Source organism: Fusarium oxysporum, chromosome 3 (genome assembly GCF_000149955.1).
Source record: "Fusarium oxysporum f. sp. lycopersici 4287 chromosome 3, whole genome shotgun sequence".
Classification (NCBI taxonomy): Eukaryota; Fungi; Ascomycota; class Sordariomycetes; order Hypocreales; family Nectriaceae; genus Fusarium; species Fusarium oxysporum.
Window position 1 is genome coordinate 3068040 of NC_030988.1, and position 20124 is coordinate 3088163.

At 48.6% G+C, this 20124-nt stretch overlaps 4 protein-coding genes across 4 annotated transcripts; all 4 read left to right on the forward strand.

Moving 5' to 3' along the window:
* Window positions 1–339: 339 nt before the first annotated feature.
* Window positions 340–2049, forward strand: FOXG_06630 (uncharacterized protein; the record flags this gene model as incomplete). The annotated part of the gene is made up of 2 exons (XM_018385319.1): window positions 340–999; window positions 1042–2049. 2 exons carry the CDS (start codon window positions 340–342, stop codon window positions 2047–2049), a joined length of 1668 nt encoding a protein of 555 aa, XP_018242615.1.
* A 560-nt stretch (window positions 2050–2609) lies between these two features.
* Window positions 2610–3206, forward strand: FOXG_19330 (uncharacterized protein; the record flags this gene model as incomplete). Its single annotated transcript, XM_018399543.1, has 1 exon — window positions 2610–3206. One exon carries the CDS (start codon window positions 2610–2612, stop codon window positions 3204–3206), a length of 597 nt encoding a protein of 198 aa, XP_018242616.1.
* Window positions 3207–10669: 7463 nt separating this feature from the next.
* Window positions 10670–12175, forward strand: FOXG_06631 (uncharacterized protein; the record flags this gene model as incomplete). Its single annotated transcript, XM_018385320.1, has 1 exon — window positions 10670–12175. One exon carries the CDS (start codon window positions 10670–10672, stop codon window positions 12173–12175), a length of 1506 nt encoding a protein of 501 aa, XP_018242617.1.
* Window positions 12176–14815: 2640 nt separating this feature from the next.
* Window positions 14816–19698, forward strand: FOXG_19331 (uncharacterized protein; the record flags this gene model as incomplete). Its single annotated transcript, XM_018399544.1, has 7 exons — window positions 14816–15231; window positions 15279–15325; window positions 15391–15561; window positions 15611–15635; window positions 15703–16236; window positions 16288–18539; window positions 18596–19698. The coding sequence occupies 7 exons, from the start codon at window positions 14816–14818 to the stop codon at window positions 19696–19698; spliced, it is 4548 nt and encodes a 1515-aa protein (XP_018242618.1).
* Window positions 19699–20124: the final 426 nt, after the last annotated feature.

Sequence of the window (20124 nt, forward strand, 5' to 3'; positions counted from 1 at the left end):
TGCATTGCGAAGGTATTCGTTGCAAGTCGGCCGGTGGGAGAGCTGGATCTCCGCATAAGCCCGTCGCGTCTTAATTTCATAAGGTTGCAAGACGAGACAAAGCGAGATATTTCTAGCTTCGCTCATTCCTTTTTAGATGGTCTCAATCTTACCCATATCCTTGCTCAAGCAGCGGAATACATCATTGAAAATGCTCAAGGGGTATTCCTATGGGTAAAACTAGTTGGAGAGCAATTGGTGAAGTCTTACGGGGACGGCTTTTCTGAGGAAGAGATCTTTGGACTCCTCAAACAGCTTCCAACCCAGCTGGAAGACTTCTACAAACACATGCTCGAGAAAATGCTGGAGGGCAAGTCAGATCTCGTTGGTGATGTAAAAATTTTCCGATTCGTCCTCTTCGCGAAACGTCCTCTTGCAGTGGACGAACTCCTCCATGCTCTTGGCATTCCGAACAATCCTGACACACAATTCACTCCGTCCAATGATTCTTTTCGGAAACGTATTCCATCCGAGCAACGTATCGTTTCCTGCGGAGGCAACTTCTTAGAAATCAAGGGACGTCATGGTACTGGCATAAACATACCCCAACTCCTCAGCCCTCAAACTAACCAACCTGTAGGGAATGGGACAGTTCAAGTTATGCACCAAACTGTCCGCGAGTTCTTCCTCGATTCCAACGGAGATGTGGCGCACTCCAAGTTCCAGATGTGCGACAGAGATGCCCACATTTGCATATCTATGACTTGTATCCGGTATCTCATGCTTTGTGCCGCAAATGCCACTCCAGTGGCGGCGCTGCCGCATGTCGGATTTTGGACTTCGGAGCACTTCGAACGCTATGCCCAATACCTGGACGAATGGCCACTGGCAAAATATGCCTTGCAGTATCTCACACATCACATAGACGGCTGCCATCAAGATGCAGGAGTCGTTCGTATCCGTTCCCGGCTCATTGATAAATTGACCGACAAACCGGTCGTTTACTTGCTAGAGAAGTGGGTTAGTTCATGCCTGGGGAGAAATATCCTAGGTAAAGAACAGGGTGCTGCCGCAAGGGAGTTCAGAAACACACTCTGGCATGCTGCAGCTCGGAACGGGTTTTCTACAGCAGTTGAGACGCTGTTGACAGTTGGGGCAAACGTGAACACGAGGGAGAACGACGGACTGCCAGCTGGTCGAACGGCGCTCCAGGCGGCGGCAGAGGGCGGCCACGTCGACACAGTGGCCAAGCTGCTCGTGGCGAATGCGGACGTCAACGCAGAGGGGGCGGTAAAGTATGGTGGCCAAACAGCGCTCCAGGCGGCGGCAGGGGGCGGCCACGTTGAGATAGTGAACAAGCTGCTGGCGGCGAATGCGGACGTCAATGCAGTGGGGGCGGTAAAGTATGGTGGCCAAACGGCGCTCCAGGCGGCGGCAGGGGGCGGCCACGTTGAGATAGTGGACAAGCTGCTCGCAGCGAACGCGGAAGTCAATGCAGCGCCGGCGGCGAATGCCCGAACGGCGCTCCAGGCGGCGGCAGGGGGCGGCCACGTTGAGATAGTGGACAAGCTGCTCGCAGCGAACGCGGACGTCAATGCAGCGCCGGCGAAGCATAGTGGCCGAGCGGCGCTTCAGGCGGCGGCAGGGGGCGGCCACGTTGAGATAGTGGACAAGCTGCTCGCAGCGAACGCGGAAGTCAATGCAGCGCCGGCGACGGACGATGGCCGAACGGCGCTCCAGGCGGCAGCAGGCAGCGGCCACGTCGAGATAGTAGACAAACTGCTCGCGGCAAACGCAGACGTCAATGCAGAGGGGGCGGCGGTGTATGGCCGAACGGCGCTCCAGGCGGCGGCAGGGGGCGGCCACTTCGAGATAGTAGCTAAGCTACTCGTGGCGAACGCGGACGTCAATGCGGCGCCGGCGGAGTATGGTGGCCGAACAGCGCTCCAGGCGGCGGCAGGCGGAGGCCATATGAAGATCGTGGATATGCTAAAACAAGCGATCGTAGGGAGATTTTGGGCCAGGGATGGCGGGATATTTAGAGAACAAAATTTTATTAGAAGGAAATAAAACAGGACATGCGAATCAGGCTCCTACTGTACGCAGTCGTGGCGGTAATTCGACGAAATACAACAAAAAGTGCCGAACTTGGTCCGTGCACGTCGCTGGGCTACCTGCATTAGATCTGTGCACGTGTTATGTCTTTTATAGTATAATCTTAATCTGTAGGAACCTCAAGACGGGTTAAGTCAATCACCGTCATACCGCGTTTTGGTTACTATGTCCGAGGCACCCAGGAAGCGCGGGCGACCTCGAAAGTACGATACAGTAGAGGCAAAAGCAAGGCAAGATGCCATTGCTAAACGCGCTAGACGGCAGCTTCGGAACCCCTTGGTGCATGGACATATTCGATTTCAAGCTATGCTCCATAACCAGTAGATGCTTTGTCACCTTCATCCTCGCCGCAACGCCACCAACAGTCCACAAACTATCCTGAAGTACTCGTGAACGTCGCTAGTTGGCCATATGGAACTGAGACATCACTCACTAGCATTGGGCCAAACAGAACATTCGAGGTGGACTCAATTTCGCCCAGCCCGTTAGCAGAGGGGGTATTGAGATCACCCGTGATGGGACCACGTGGTGATCAGCGCCACTCTACCAGAGAAGATGACATATGTGGAATTCTGAATTTAAAGTTGCACAACTCTACCATATCGGGCTCCTCAGAGGGAGAAAGCATATCAGGCTTGCCTGATAGAAGTGCCTCTCCTAACCTAGTTGCACACGACGCAGCTAAAAGCGACTGGGATGGGATACGGCAAGATGGAAACGTAGCTGTCGAAGAAGAGGACGCTGGCGATGGATTGCTGTCTGACGTCGAGTATCAATCAGAAGACGCTTTCGAAACAGACCTCAGCTCTAAGTCGGATGTCTCGGATGCTGAAAGCGAGATGGGCATCAACGACGCCGATACTTCTTCCGAGTCGGATCTCTACTTGGCAAAGGGTTTCTTAGAAAGAACTTGGCGGCGTTTATGCGATTGCCAACAACAAGAAAAAGAAATCTCCAGCGAAGATGCAAGGTCTGGGCTCAGCCTAAAGAATATGGCAGACTACTGGCGGAACCTTGCGGTGCCAGATGCAATCGGAATTGCGTCGCCTCAGGCCCGGACAGACGAAAATGAACATGTTCAGCCGGACTGGTTCTCGATATTACCGGTATAGACCTCTTTATTCCCACTAGGGGAACTAAGTAATAACATCAGTACTTCTACTTCTATGATTACATAATATACATCATTAAAATCAGAAAAAGTCGCTCTACTCAACAGACCCACTTTTATCCAATAAGTGTTGAACAGGTGCTGGGGTCTCACGTGCAAGCAGGGATACTTTAAGATTACAGCCGAAATGGTAAAACCTCTAAGGGGTAGATTTCAACAGAACACAAGATGAATACACCAATTCACATCAATGAACCGAATACACGTAATGTCTGACAATTAAGAGTCTCAATTGCATCTCAGCGACCCGCGCACCCAAATGCATACGACCTTCGGTTCATTCTATCACCATGTCGGCCAAACACGCCGAGAGGATCATTAGCTACGCGTCTCCGGAGGATTGGGACTCCTGGTCCAACGAATTCAAGAAACTGGCGCACGCCTACGACCTGTGGCAGTATATTGATCCGACCGATCGCATCCGATGGCCTCAGCGACCAGAACTTCCAGAAATCCGAGACTACCCCAGACAAGCAGATCCGGACGATCCCGATAGTGGCACAATGACGCCCGGCTCAGATTACGTACCGCCCCGGCGAATCGGAGAGTTGACGTCTGAAGGAAGAGCGGAATACGAGCATGATATCAGGATCTACTCTCTGAAAGAAACGGCGTATAGAGAGACGAAGAAACAGGAGCAGAAGCTGGTCGAGTTTGTCCTCAAGACGGTCTCGGCCACGTATCAGAAACATCCTGCGTTACGGCAGACCGATAGATAGTGTATCGGGAGCTACGAAGATCTGGAGTGGGATACAACGAACGCCTTCGACCCGAAGCGCGCGACAAGTACCACAAAGCCGTACATACAGCCCCGAAGATCAACAAACTCAACGAGTGGGTCACGGAGTGGGAGACGACGATGGCCGAAGCGATCAGCAAGAAAGTCCCTGATGCCCTCGACGCGCAATGCTGGGCGGAAGACCTGAACCGAGCAATGTACCATGTTCTCCCCAGCTGGGCATCTACTTTCCGACAACACCGACGTCCTCAAATCCTCAATAATTCCCTCAACTATCGAGAGGTCGCTGCCGACATTCGATACGAAGCCAAAATGGCCAACGCTAGCGGAAGGCCGTCAGGAATCAAGAGAGGCGCATTCGCAGCCACATACGGCGCTGCATCCAGGAACGACAGACCTGCAATCACAGACCGCGATAATGACACTATTGAAGTCCAAGGAGACGCCTCAGATTGGGCGACGGACGAAACATCCTATGCACATCGAGATACGCGAGGCCAAGGCCGTGGGCGTAGAGCACGAGGCGGCGGAAGAGGAGTATCAACAAAACGAAAACGAGCAGAGACGACCGTCAATCCGAACCCGGATGGCCCTACTTGTCGAGGATGTTTAGGTTTCCATGACTGGAAAGGCTGCTGGTACTTATTCCCAGCCCAGAAAGCCGAAGGATGGGAGCCCAACCAAGCGATACAACGATTAATAAATGACCGTCTCAAGAACGATACTGGTTTGGTGGAGGAAGTCAAACGATTGTCCAAAAGTAGAGACAGAACCACTCAGGACGAGTGACTTGGGCGGGGTATGGCACACGTCAAGGCAACCTACCTAGTGACGCATAACTTTATCGCAGCCTTCAACTGTGCCCCCTACCCTCTCAGACATTCTGCCATCCTTGACTCTGGATCGACAATCCATATCTTCAATGAAGTGTGCAGGTTCCTCAACTACCGACCGGCACCGTCTGGAGACTTCGTCTACGCAGGGGAGTCACCAGTGGCCATTCACGGGTACGGGAACGTGGATATTCGCGTTCAAGGACCTCAAGGACCCTCTCTTCTCAGATTGCGAGATGTAGCTCATTGCGTAAACTTTGCATGCAATATTGTGTCATACCGCCAGTTGCGGAAAAGGGGCTACTACTGGGATACCAAAGGGAATAACAACCAAATCCGCAGGAAAGATGATTCAATCCTCTGCACATTGACGGATCATTTCGACCAGTACGTACTGGAGTATATCGACAAATCAACAACGGCAGCGGCATTCCTAGCCAAACGGAAACAGTATGATTCGTGGACTAAACGCCCTCCTCGCAGTGGAGACGAAACCTTTTGGCACCTTCGACTTGGACACCCAGGGCCTGAAGCACTCAAGCACCTCGTGGGCCAATGTCGGGGGGTGAAGATCAGAGGGATCTCCACGGTTGAGTGTGATGCTTGTGGAATGGCGAAGGTGAAGCGCCAAGTCCGTCGACAAAGACGAGTTCCACCCGAGAAGGCTGGAATCCGACTCGCTATTGATTTCCACGACATGAGTGGGGATCCAGGCTACACTTCAGCTATGCTGGTCACCGACCGTTACTCTGGCTATATCTGGGACTATTATCTTCCCGATCGAACTGCACCAACGCTTATCGGTGCACTTGAGCATCTACTCAGAACACTAGAGCGACAACTCCAGTGTAGGCCCGAAGTCATCGAGTGTGATAACGAGATCCCGGATAGTCACCAGGTAAGTGACTTCCTCAGTATCAAAAACGGGATGCGCCTAGAGCCCTCCGCGCCATATGCCCAAAGTCAAAATGGCGGCGCAGAGCGCTCGGGGGGTGTGATCAAGGAGAAAGCTCGTGCAATGAGAGCTGGAGCAAAGCTGCCTTCGTTCCTTTGGGTTGAGATCTGGCGCGCTGCCGTATACCTATACAATAGGACACCCAAGTATATCTACAATTGGAAGACGCCATATGAGCGTTTCTACACTTACTTTGCCTTTAGGGACGGCGTGGTTGTCACGGAGCGTAAGCCCGATCAAACACACCTACGCGTGTATGGCTGTAAAGCCTTTGCGATGACGACCGATGCTTTGAAAAAGAAGAATCGGCGACAACGACTCAATCCCCGAGGGTGGATAGGATACCTGGTCGGGTATAACTCGACAAACATCTACAGGGTCTGGAATCCGTTGACCAACAAGGTCATCTCCACTAGAGACGTGATCTTCAACGAGAAGGAGACGTTCTCTGGGGATGTCCAACACCTCAAGGATGATTTAAAAGAACTAAACGAGGAAGAACTTATTCAGCATCTCACTGATGCAGAGGTCCCACAGGGATCTAGCATCAATCTGGATGCTTCTACCCAAGAAGAAGACGAGGAATTAAGCGCCTTGCCTGAAGGACTAGCGTTTGAGCGGGAGGCTGCAAGTTATCCACATAGAGGGTTTGAACGTGATCTCACGATTACGCAGGGTGAGACTGGCAGGACACTAGTCGTAGGAGATCGCAATCGAGAAGAGCCTGACGGGACTGATCACCCCTACACGACCGCTCGATTCACTCCCTACCTGACCCCGGAGACTTGCCCTCTACGGCCTGCTGCCCTTCTGGTCGCTACTATCAGAGAACCTCCCGTGAGGAAGGAGGGGGAAAACCCCCCTCAGTTACGAGCTGCCAAGATGGTGCATGTCCCACCTAGCGCTGGCACTTCCCCGGGACGAGACGGCGCAAATGGAGCCCCTCGAGTCATTTCAACTCCGAGCAGTTACTGGGAGGCCGCATTTAATGCCGGTCGACTCGCATCTGTGAAAGGGACCTGGAATGGCAAGGTGGTGAGTAAGCGGAAGCTCGAGAAGCAGGCGAGCTCGGCCAGCTGCCACCCTGATAGCGGAGAACCTCAGTTTACGGGAAGTCGAGGGGAATCTACTAAGCTGATGGATTCTCCCAATCGCAAAACACAATCTGCAAAGCTGACAGATTTAGGTGACGGCCAACGCCGAATACACCGGCGAGACATGCCAATATTGCCAAAAAGGCATAAAGACCTCAAGAACCATCCACTAGGTGACCTATTCCGCGAGGCAGAAAAGACTCATCTTGAAAGCCATAAAGAAATGCGCTCCTGGCGTGAGGTTCAGAGAGAAGAAGCCGCAGGCAAGGAACTCCTGGACTGCATGTGGGTTTATGTATACAAGTTCGACAAGCACGGATGGTTCACCAAGTGCAAGGCCCGGCTCGTTGTACGAGGCGATCAACAGGCCAAGTCGACACACGAGGATACCTATGCATCCACACTTGCCGGCAGATCTTTCCGAACACTCATGGCTATAGCTGCTCGCTTTGATTTAGAACTTCTCCAGTATGATGTCGTCAACGCCTTTGTCAATGCTGAACTGAAACAGGACGTCTATATGCGGATGCCCGGAGGCTACCGGAAGCCTGGCCTGATCCTCAAACTTCAGAAAGCACTATACGGCTTGCGCCAGTCACCATTACTTTGGCAAAAGGAACTAACCACCACCCTTACGAACATTGGGTTCAAGTCTGTACCTCACGAGCCATGCTGTCTCTCGAAAGGAGGAATATTGATATTCTTCTATGTGGACGACCTCATTGTTGCCTACGAGAAGACCAATCAAAGATCGGTCGAATGGACGATAGGCAAGCTTCGAGAAAAGTACCAACTCTCTGGAGGAGATATGCTACAGTGGTTTCTTGGAATTGAGATTATTCGCGACCGAAACCAACGTCTGATTTGGCTGTCGCAATCGTCATTCGTGGATAAGATCACTAGTCATTTTAGGATTCAAGGGGGAAAGCCTTCCCTCACTCCAATGACCACGAAAGAACTTCTTCCGAACGAAGAGCGCGCATCAACAGCGTCAATACAGCAGTATCAACGCAAGACCGGATCAGTGCTCTACCTGGCAGTAATCACTCGACCCGATATTGCCTTTGCTGTTTCTCGACTTTGTCGATTCAACATGAACCCGAGCGATGATCACCATGAGGCCTTGGACCACCTATTCCGGTATCTGCAAAACACCAGGGCACTTGCACTACAACTCGGCGGAACAGACACTTTTGATGTGTACAGTGACGCTTCCTTTGCCGACAACACAATCGATCGGAAGAGCTCGCAAGCCTACGTGATGAAGCTATTTGGAGGGACTATTGGATGGCGCGCCAACAAGCAGGACACCGTGACTACCTCTACAACAGAGGCGGAGTTGCTGGCACTTGCGCAGGCTGCGAAGGAGTCCATGTTCATCTCCAGATTAATCACCGAGCTCGGCGTGACCCTTGACAACAGAAGCATCATCATTCAGTGCGATAACGCGCAGACCATTCGGCTTATTAATTCCGACGTGGCGCTCCTGCAGACCAAACTTCGACACGTCGACATCCATAACCACTGGCTACGCCAGGAAGCACTCGCTAACCGGATCTCGGTCCGGCATACTCCCACCACCGAGATGATTGCGGACGGCCTCACGAAGGCATTACCCGCTCAGCAGTTCCAGAAGTTCGTCATGCAGGTTGGCCTAGTGGATATTAACGATAAGATTCAAGAGAGAAGGTTCAAGGAGCTCACTGCGGAGGACTTTGTCAGAGCAGAGGAACAGCTTGATGGATGAGCCGAATAAGGGATCGGAAGGATGGCCAACCTGACAATAGGAATACGGACTGCACAGACTGAGCCACGATGGCCAGTCTGGGGGGGTGTGTTGAACAGGTGCTGGGGTCTCACGTGCAAGCAGGGATACTTTAAGATTACAGCCGAAATGGTAAAACCTCTAAGGGGTAGATTTCAACAGAACACAAGATGAATACACCAATTCACATCAATGAACCGAATACACGTAATGTTTGACAGATACTGCGGCGGCGAGGCCGGCAATGCCATGACCAACTACGACAAGGTCGTACATGCTGATATACTCGAGTCTGAAAATCTTAGAGGACTAGGCTTCAGGGTGTTGGTGGTCTATGTCTCTTGGAACACTGACAACTATGCCCCGCGTCGCTTGGTAACCGACAAACTTTTTTTGGTGGGAAATGAAAAGGCGCTAGCATGACATGGGGTAACCGACAATCTAAATCTGGGGGAACCGACGAAATTCAGTATATGCCTCAATGATGATAGGAAAGACGTGAAAAAATGCATAGGTATGAAATTTGACCTTGAGATTATGATGGTAGGTTCGGTTTATCGAGGAGCTATTATTTATTTATTTATTAAACCATTTAGTTAACGTACATGATAAGCGAGTGCCACAGACAAGCGAGTGCAACACTTATACTGTGCTGCTAAAAGAGTAAACCTCAAGTTTTCTAAAGATAGGTTATTTAATTATTATCTGGCTAAGAAGTATAATTGAATCATTTAAAGGGTAGAGCTATATCATAGTATTTCTCATACATTTTTAAAAAAATTGATACGGCATGAAAGGTTAGAAGAACCCCGAATCCACAGTGTGAATAAGATTTTCTTTAATAAGATTATAAATAGCCTTTTTAAAAGTCTAAGAAAATATGTAGTAGATATTTCTTGTATCATAACGCTTATTTCCAAGTTTTGAACAAATGGACATTTTTCTTTGATTTTAGAGATTTATGTTAGCTTAAGGTGAAAACACTAAGAAATTTCAAGTGTTGCACTCGCTTTGTCTGTGGCACTCGCTTATCATGTACGTTAGCCTTATTTAAGTCAACTAACACTATAATCACATTACTAAGTAAATCCTATCACTCGGATAATTGTAAGTCCGAGTCATCCGTGCCGCCACCTTTTATCTTCCAGATTAACTAACGTATACAATAAGCGAGTGGCACAGACAATCGAGTGGCACAGACAAGCGAGTGGCACAGACAAGCGAGTGGCACAGACAAGCGAGTGGCACACCCCACTTTTCACCTTAAAGGCAGGTTTTTAAATAATTCTTAAACATTCAAATTAGGCTTAAAATAGCTAAGATTTTAATAACTTATATATATGTTCTAAAATAAGGTAAATTAATTTTTTTAGAATTTTAAAAGAATTTTTTATAGCTATAAACCTTAAAGTATAAATACACTGTAAAATACACTGTATTTTAAGGTTTTCTATATAAAATAAAATAATTAAAAGTTCTATAAAAATATCTCTTCACTAAGCTAGCTATACTATCTTTAGAAATAAATTTTCTAAATTTTTAGCTATTTTATTTAAGAAGTAAATTCGTATAGGGTAAGTTGTTTCTAGCTGCACAGTATGCTGTGCCACTCGCTTGTTTGTGCCACTCTCTTATCGTGTACGTTATTCCTTTAGGTTAAAGACTTTTCTAAATTCTCTCCTATCGTGCTTCAGATTTCTCACAACAATCTGGCGATGAGGTCTGTTAGACCGCGTTGGACATTCTACTCAAGTATTCTTGTCGGGAACGGGGCCCGTTCCCGGTTTTGCACCAATCAGAGCCCGAAGATCTCTACCCCCTCTTTGACATCGGGAACGGGCCCCGTTCCTAAATCGGTCATGTTTACACAAACGCGTAACGGGGCCCGTTCCCATCGCAGTGGTCTGTGCCACCCTAGTAGGGATCGATGAATGTTCGCAAGCGTGTGTTGCAGAGTAACGTCTGCCATAATCCTTTCTTTCTCTTGGCATAGTTTTCCTACCTCAACATTCCAGATCATGTCTTCTCAACCTTCAGGGGCTTCTCCGGTTACGCACAGAATCACAACGAGGCAGTTGCAAAGACTAGAAACCCTGGATCTGCATTATGACTTTTCACATTTAGTCATCATCTGCAAGCGCTGTGGGTATGCTTTGAAGACTAATGATGATCGCGTTGGACGCCATCTTGGGGAGAAACACGGCGTTCCCAAGTCAGAGCGCCGTAATATCAACTCCCTTGTTCAGTCTCTGCGCCTTGTTGACCCCGACACCCTCCCTCCATGCCCTGATGGGTCTACGCTACACCCATATCTGGCGTTACAGAGCGGTTCCATTTGTAAATACTGCAATGTACGATCCGGAAGTTATGAAGTGCAGTCGCGGCATCTGAAGAAGTCGCATAGAAATGAAATCGCCAGAACAGGTGCAAGAGGAAAGCAATGGCTTCGGGATCATATCGAAGACAACCTGACCTTCCAGAGCTGGAAAGCGAATGACATTCTCCGATCCTGGGTTGTGCATACAAGCGATCGACAGATGCAGAAGGGGACTTCAGCAAGCCGCCTGTTTCTACAAGCAGCGCCTGACTCGATCAAGAACTTTGCCCAGGAAATGCTCCTAGAAGAGCCTGAACTTCTGGCAAAGCAACCGAGCGTCCCTCTTGCAAGTGAGGGCGTACCGAAAAAAGAGTTGTTGACAAACTGGATGCGCCGCACCCGTTGGGATGAGACCCTTGGCCAAGGACGCCGTGATATACTAGTTACACTCTCGGAACTACCTTTGATACACAGTCAACCTCTCTGGCTCGGGGTTCACAACGGCCAGGAGTTATACAGTTCAGTCAAGAACGAATGTAAGCTTGTCTCGATTGTAGCGGCTCTTGATCGTCTATTTGATCGATGTGAAGAGACGGTGAGGTACACGGATGTCAGCGTGCGGAGGTGGCTTCGAGGCAGGTTTCCCGATCGTCCCTACAAGGCGCCTTTCGAGCTCGTCATGAGGCCGACCTCCGAGCGTCAGTATAGAAACGAGTTCAAGCGTTGTGCTTGCTTCTGGTTTCGAGTCTTGGGCCTATCCCCGTCAATGGCACGGTCGATACTAGGACAAGAACTGTCTCAGCGTCAACGAGAAATGCTGGAACAGCTCTGGTACGACCCAGTATGGGGCCTGCAACCATTGGCGGCCCAGGGTGCTACATCGCCACATCACGACGAGGACGATCTTAGCGAATCCGAAGACGAGAGTGATTATGATTGTACAGATGATGAAGAGGACGGAGAGGGATTCGATTCGCTTGCTGAAGAAGATGAGGTTTTGGACGAGAAGTCAAGTACAAATCCAAGTACTCGTGATCAAGAGGTCGCACATGAGGATCCTCTTGGCGACGCTATACTTCGTCTCTGTTACGATATGGCTACTGAAGACTTTGAATATGGGAGAGCTGGCTCATGCCTACTTGTCTACTTCAGCGCCGTTCGTGGCCTATCAACCATTCAGCATTCATGTTGGGGGCTACATGATTGAAAAATACATACAAAATGAAATGGCGCTATTGAACCATAGGGGGCAACATTGATTGAAAACGAGGGGGGCAACATGTAAAGGAACCCGGCAAGTAAAATAGCCCAAAGTAGTATGTATTAAAAGGCAACATTCAGGTATGTATTTTTCCAAAGTATGAATTAATATAAATCCAAATTACAGTGTTGCGATAAGTTTGAAGTTTGGTGATTTTTTTTTTGATGTGGTTATCGAGATTGAGATTGTGTTATGTGATTGGCCAGGCTGCATGGACCGTGCATTTCGGTACATTAGATTGAGGAGAGACAAGCAGCCATTTGGGGTAGGGGATAGTATGGGAATACCGATTTGCAGTAAGGTTACCAATCTAAGCCATAATACATTAAAAGTAGATTAACCAACATAGTTAAGTTTCTAGTTCAGAGGGATCCAATATATTTAAATCCAGTCAGATTTAGATCATATTATGAGTGTATTATGTAGTATATTTAGCAGGGAATGTAGAAAAGTATAATATAGGCAAGAACCAACCAGCCAGTCCAACGAGTCAGATATAACCCGCATTCCAACCATTATCCCGACGTGAGATAGAATGCCTACTGTACAAAGGTTGAACTAAATCGCGCCGCATTGTCTGATTTCTGTCCGTGCCAACCCAGGCGACTACAAATTTCCTCGGCGTTTTGCCGTAAAATCGCCTACTTGGTGAAAAGGAACGTTACGCGTCTTGATTGGGTCATTACACTTTCACACGATAGAAGACGATGTAACAGCCGCAGCTCCCAGAGCGGGCTCTTCTGAGCCTGATTGGTTCTTTGCTTCCAGCCCTACGTAGAAATAGCGGCGGGTAAGTTTGCCTGACTAACCGCAACCAAGGATGAAGGTATGGGTTAAGATTGCATGTAACGATTCAGCTGACCCCAGCCACCTAATCATCGCCGTCTTAGCGCGATCGGCTTTGTTAATGCATTGAGATATATGGAGCCAATCCTTTTAATGGGTCTAATGGGGCGCTAAGCATATGATTGCATTTGGGAAACAGAAAATCAAAAACTAAAAATGAAGCAAGCCTGAAGATGAAAACATGCATTTAGCGCGGTGACTCACTTCGTTGCATGGGCGGGACAAAGATGCGAAACAAACACCAAGCCACAAATGCGCTTGGGCCTCGTCGCGTCTGTTTGTTGCGCGGGGTGCCTAATGCACCCCCTCAGCTCAGCCGCAACGCCTTTTTTCTCATGGGAAGCAATGCTGCCTCTGTCCTCCCAATTCCAGCGCTTTCTGAATTCCTAGTATTGTACTCTGTATTCTTTTCGTATTTTCCGGAACGAGCTCCTCTGCCCAACACGACAGTCAGATTGCCACTGAGTTGAGCGCTCGCTATTATCGTCGGTTTGACCAACCCCATAACGATACCCCGCCCCTAGCGCTGTTCCAGTTCGATCGAGACAGTTGCGTACGAACCGACCGGTGACCCTTGGCGGGTGTATAAGGAGATGATCAAATTCAACCCGGCCTAGATGCCTGTTGTTTCTCCGGAAAAAAAAAAAAAAAAAGATGCTAAAAACGGCCTTGCTTTAGATAATCTCGCTCAAATTTGTAGCATTGCTCTAGTGCCATTTAGCCCGTTCCAAAAGCATGACTGTCGTGTAGTGGGTGTTATGGCCACTGAAGGGGGTCACAGGGTTTATTCCTTCTCCGAGGAAAGAGAAAATAGCCTTGGTTTATGGCCGTTTTCGGTTTTGACGGAAACCCTGTTAACCCCCCCAAAACGGCTTGCTTGACCGGCTGCAGCCATAAAAGCCCCTCAGCACAGACTGGCCACATAGGGCTCGATGGCTGGCAGCTTACTACGCAGCGATGGAAGCACAAGGCCATCGGGCGTTCGGTGGCACTTGTGACGGACTGGTAAGTGCGGGCGAGCAACTCAAAAGCGGCTCGGCGAGTCACTTAGTGGTGCGAGAGGACAATTGCGGCATGGCAGTGAGGGGAGCCAAATGGGCAATCATTGGCTGTCGTATGTTTTAAATTTACTGTAGCTATTATGGCGCCCGAAATGCTAATTGTCGGCAAACGTTCGTCGCGCGGCGTATGTCTTGCTGGCGGCACTAAATTTCCCATACAAATTTTATCGCTGGCTGAAACTTAATGCGTTTGCTGATAATTCTTGAGTTTGGGTTCCACCATAACTCCGCGAACCCTAAAAGCGTACACGGACGAAAAGAATGTATTACGATGCAATTCTGGGGAAATCGGAGGGATGTCTAGCGTGCACGGACTAGAACATATATATTACGTCGCAATATTCGCAGCAATCATTATAGTAGGTGTGCCAATTACAACAGTTACAGTTACTTTAAAAAGCAGGGGAAAAAAGGGAGTGTAAACAATATCTTTTTCGGCTCTGGTTTGAAATAACATGGCCCATTCGCTATGACAAGACCTAAGCCATTAGCTATTTTTATCGAGGCTGATTACGTGTGTAACTGTGGCCAGTAAGAGGTCTTCAAATACGCCAACGGCAATTTTGGTTCCGTGGAAGTGAGACAACCTTTTCAGCTGAGATAAAACCCCTCGCAGCTGCTCATCACCAAGAGGCAGCCAAAACTTCAACTCAACCGTGAGTACAACGGCAGAAGCAAAATGGCCGAAGCCCTCGGTATCGCATCCGGCGCCGCGGGCCTCCTAAGTCTAGCGATAGAAGTGACCAAGCTCAGCTATACTTACATCGCCAGCGTTCGAGGAGCGCCTAAATCATTGACCTCCTACATTGGGGAGCTTGCGACGCTCACCTCAGTCCTTTTACAGATCGACGACCTTGTTCAGTCTAAGAAGATAAACAGCCAGAATAGCCAGATTCTCGAAAAGGCGTTGAACGACTGCAAACAGGAAGTAGAACAACTAAGAGCAAAGCTGGAGAGAAAAGTGTCATATGGCGGAATCAAAGCCAAGTTAGCCGCTCTGGCTTGGCCGCTGTCGGAATCGGAGTTGCAGGACAAAGTCAACATGCTGCATCGCTACAATGGCATTTTCTCATCTACCTTGCAAGCCGATAGTTTGTAGGTTACTCAACTGGTAAATGTATATCAGCTAATGGTTTATAAAGAACCATTGCAATCGCCACGAACAAAGAACTGCAAAACTTCAGGCACAGTAAGTCCTTTCCACAGATTCCACATCCAACCTAGGAGATAAGGTACGATGATATATATCCATAGGTACTGAAACAAAGGAAATCATTGCCTGGTATCAGTCGGATGCTGCAAGTGAGCTTTCAACCTCTCACCTGGAGGATTACTGTCCCTCCACATGGGAAAAGTTTCTATCAGGCCATATCTATCGTTCTTGGCGTACTGGCTCAACGCCCGTCGTTTGGGTATATGGACAACGTGAGTTTCTCATCCTTGTCTAGCATTCTGCATACTGAATAAAATGTAGCTGGTGCTGGGAAAACAGTATTGTCGTAAGAATTCTACCCATTGGTGATGACTGAGTTGGCGACTTCATGATACTAAGTTGACTAATAACAGTGCACTCGTTCTCCAAAATATCAAGTCTGGTAATTTACCTGGTACAGCCATCGCCTCACACTTCTTCAGCAGCAACAGACCCAAAGAGTCGTTGAGCAACGTCCTCCGCAACCTGATAGCCCAAGCACTTCGCGGCTGTCCTATCATACCTAAAGAGGCATTGGCCCTGTATGAGAAGAGGCCCCAGGATCTAATGATGACCGATTTAATCGATGTTCTTGCGGCGATTGCTAAAACAATGACCACTTGTATAATCCTTGATGGAATTGACGAGTGCCTGTATCTTCCGAAGTTTTTCAACATCCTGTCGACATTGCAGGAGCTTGGAGTAAGGATTTTCGCAACAGCTCGCGATCTGCCAAAGATTAGGAAGCATTTTGAGAAGAAGCCAAGTGTGGAGGTTTCCGCCACAAGTCAAGACTTGGATCTTTACGTTAATCATCGATTGAAGCACGGTGAAGTTGATGTTGAGTTAATTGGAAAAGAACTAAAGTCAGATCTTGTGTCTGCGATTGAGAAGAAGACGGCCGGATCGTAAGTTCAATTCGCAAGTATTGTATGCCGAGAGACTGATAGGTTTAATAGGTTCCTACTTGCTCGACTCATCATGGATCATATAACCAGCCTACTCACCATCAAGGAAATACGAAAAGCCTTGGTCTCATTGCCCGCCAATTATGACGAGGCGTACCTAGGCACATTTGACCGTATAATCAAGCAAACCCCTGGTCTAAGGGACCTCGCCTTGCGATCATTGAATTTAATTTGTCATGTCAAGAAGCCTCTACGAATAGCTGAACTGCAGCATGGCCTCGCTATCGAGGAAGGCATGCTCGAAATTGGTCCTGAGGATCTTCAAGCTTCTAAAACAATCATCTCATCCTGCCTTGGTCTACTTGTCGTTTCAGGGCCAGAAAGTATTGTGCAGCTCGTGCACTCGACTGCGCGAGGGTTCCTCCAAACCCGACCAGAAGGAATGGACAAACACCCCAATCTGACAATTGTTCGTAGTTGTATCTCGTACATGTCAACAAATGGGATGCGCCGGGGTCGCTGTACATCCCACGAAGAGATCATTGAACGTTGTCAGAAGCAGCCTTTCTTACACTATGCAGCGAGCTTCTATGGCTACCATGCTCAAGAAGTTGAAGGAGAATGCTTCGACCAGCTTTCGAAGTTTCTAGAGGACGATGTCCTTCGGGAAAGCTCTTGGCAACTTTTGAACTTCAAAACTCATCTCGATACTTCCGTCTCCGAATCTGTATTCGACTCTAGTCCCAGAAATGTACTTGCTCTCCACGTTGCCGCATTTTGGGGGTTTGACAAGTATGTTGTCAACACATTAGACGACACACAGCCTGGAATTTCGAGCACTAAGACGCAAGATCTAAATAAGACTGACTCCCACGGATGGACACCTTTGCACTGGGCTGTGTCAATGGGTCACAACAACATGGTTGGAATCCTTCTCAGATCAGGAGCCAGTCCTGATGTTCCCGATCTTGCAGGATGGACGCCAACATTCTGGGCAGCTTTCAAGGGCCACGCTGATATCATTGAAATGCTGTTGCGGTATGACATAGCTCCATTTCGGTGCGACATCAAAGGACTTACTCCCCTACACTGGGCGATATGCGCGGGTCAAACCGAAATCATCAAGCGGCTTTTAAAGGTCAAAACCCGTTTTGGACAGTATGGAAAGTCGTCAAGCGTAACCTCACTCTCCTCATTAGAAGACTTGACGATTTCAAGAGCTCGTGCCTTGACATATGAGGCAAACCAAAGCCCTTTCGAATTCTACTCCAAAGGTACAGACATCGAAATGTTTTCCGCCATCTTCGACGCCCTGAAGCAGAGCTTTGGTGAGAGGACCAATAAGCCTCGCGAACGGAACAGCGGCTATTACACGGTTGATCCATTTCTCTATGGACCCTTTGGACGAGACCTCAAGGCTGACTACGGCAGAAGATCAAGACCAGACCGTGAATACGGATGGGGAAAGCCGGGTGTTGATTTCCTCGAGTTTGTGGATGACCTGATGATTCACGCTACGAGGTCACAGAACCTCCCTATCATCAAGCTGGTGTTTGATCTTAAACTCGTGAAACCTTCTGGAATTGATGGCCTTGCTCTTCTTTACGAAGCGGCATTATCAGGTTGGGTTGAGGGTATGTCTACCCTGATCAAGCTTGGGGCTGATGTCAATCATGGCCGAAGAAGGGGAGATCCGGAAAGAGATGGGCAAACACCTCTACACATAGCATGCATCTACCAACGCGAAGAGTCAATCAACTTCCTGTTGGATGTTGACAATATTGACATTAACGTTCGAGACAAATGTCAAAAAACACCAATCATGGTTCTCATGCTCGTTTCTGGCGAAGACAAAGGACTCGATCTGTACAAGCTATTGATAGCCAGAGGAGCATCAACATCCATCAAAGACACGGATGGAAACACTCTCATGCATTTCGCTTTGCGGACATTTAATGCTACGGTTGTCGAAATGTTGTGTACGGCTGGGTTAAGCATAGAATCTCCAAACAAAAGTGGCCAGTTACCGTTGCACTGGATGGCTCATTGGAATTACTTCGAAGACTGGAAGGGTTTCACACCTGACGAAGCCCAATCCTTGAAGCAAAAACGAGACGATTGTATGAAGCTTGTCCTTAAACTCTCAAGCCCCAGCTCCTTATATTCTGTCTGCCAGTGGGAAGATGGAAAAAAGTCGTCAAGGCAAACGCCGTTGTCATTGGCTTTGTCGAGTAACAACTGGGATCTTGCAGCCGAGCTATTGAAACACATTAAGAAGCCCGAGAATATTAGTCACTTGATTGGTAAGAATGATTGAACCCGGCTACAGTCATGTGAGATACTAATGATGTGGATGTAGACAAGACTGACTATATACACAAACTTTGTACCATGTCGGAAAGACTTGCTTCAGCCTCACCACCCCGAGTGCAAGATCGAGCGATGGCGTATTACCAATCGCAGCCGCTCTTACTGGAGGAATGGGCTTCTCTACTTGATTACTTCCTTCACGCCGGAGCTGATATTAACGGAGTTGATTATTGGACAGGGGAAACGCCCCTGCAGTTTTGCGTGCAGAGGGCAGCTACCATTGAAGTCATTGATACCCTGCTCAAGCTTGGAGCCAACCCTTATCAGGTAACGGAAGATGGGTTGGATTGCTTCCAACTTGCATTGCTGTATTGCGACGTTGCAGGTAGTTGGGAGATCATGCGCTGTCTTCGAACTTATGCGAGCAATTATCCCGAGCCAACACATTATTTCTGCCGACGTGGTTTCCTCATTTCCCCCGATAATTCCATAGATAATGAGGAAACCCGCTATCTTCAAGTCCTCCGACACACTGATACTATCAACTATGAGACGAGGTCAGGTCGTACGCTTATCTATGAAGCCGCTAGTCGGGGCAACACACACTTGGTAGAGAGGTTACTGGACCATGGTGCCTATCCGCATTGTGTCGATAACTTTGGTCGCTCAGCACTGCATGCGGCTGTGGAACAGCAGGATCCGATAAGAGTAGCAGCCCTACTTCAAACTGGAGCAGACGTTCACCAAGTTGCTTTCAGCAAGTTTGACGCAACAGTCAGAGGTACACCGTTACATGTTTGTCTCAAGTTCTGCACCCGCAGTGAGGGAATCGAAGTTGCCCGTATATTGCTTGGTTATGGCGCCGACCCCAATTATTCAGCGGTCAGGGACAACTACATAGAGACGAGTCTGTCACTCCCTCTAAAGGCACTGCGCCGGTCGATAGACTATCCTGACCCCGACAGAGTCGACACTGGACATTCAGATCACTTGGCACTGGAGTTACTGAAACTACTGATTGATGCGGGAGCGCGAGTCGCTGATAGCGCTGATGATATTACAATTGGTGTTGTTGCGAAAATGGAGGGTTACGAATCGCTCTGGGAGGAAATGAGGTCGCAATTAATGCTCAACAAGGTCAAGAGCCCTTAGGCTTGGATAGTAAGTGATGGAATGATAATATGTTGCGCTTCCCTCCTATGCAGCTGCTACCTAACCACAAGTCAGCAACGACTCAGCCGGGCTAAGTCGTAGAAAGCACCATACAAATCTAAACCGCGCTATTGAAGCTCGGGGGGCTAGGCCGTAGAAAAAGTAGGGGGGGCAGAGTCGTAGACATTCCAGTGAGTAAAATGGCCCAAACCGGTATGCATCAATTCATTAGGACAAGGCGAGTATTTTTCCCACATATTAGCTTATTTGAAGCCGGATTGAGGCCTTGCGATTAATTTGAAATATGTTGGATTGGTTTTGATGTGGTTGAAATTGACCGGGGTGTCGATGGAAGTCAGTAAGATCATTGGTTAGGTTTCGCCAGTAAGTTGGCCCGTGCAATTCGGGTTTTCGAAAATCTAGTAG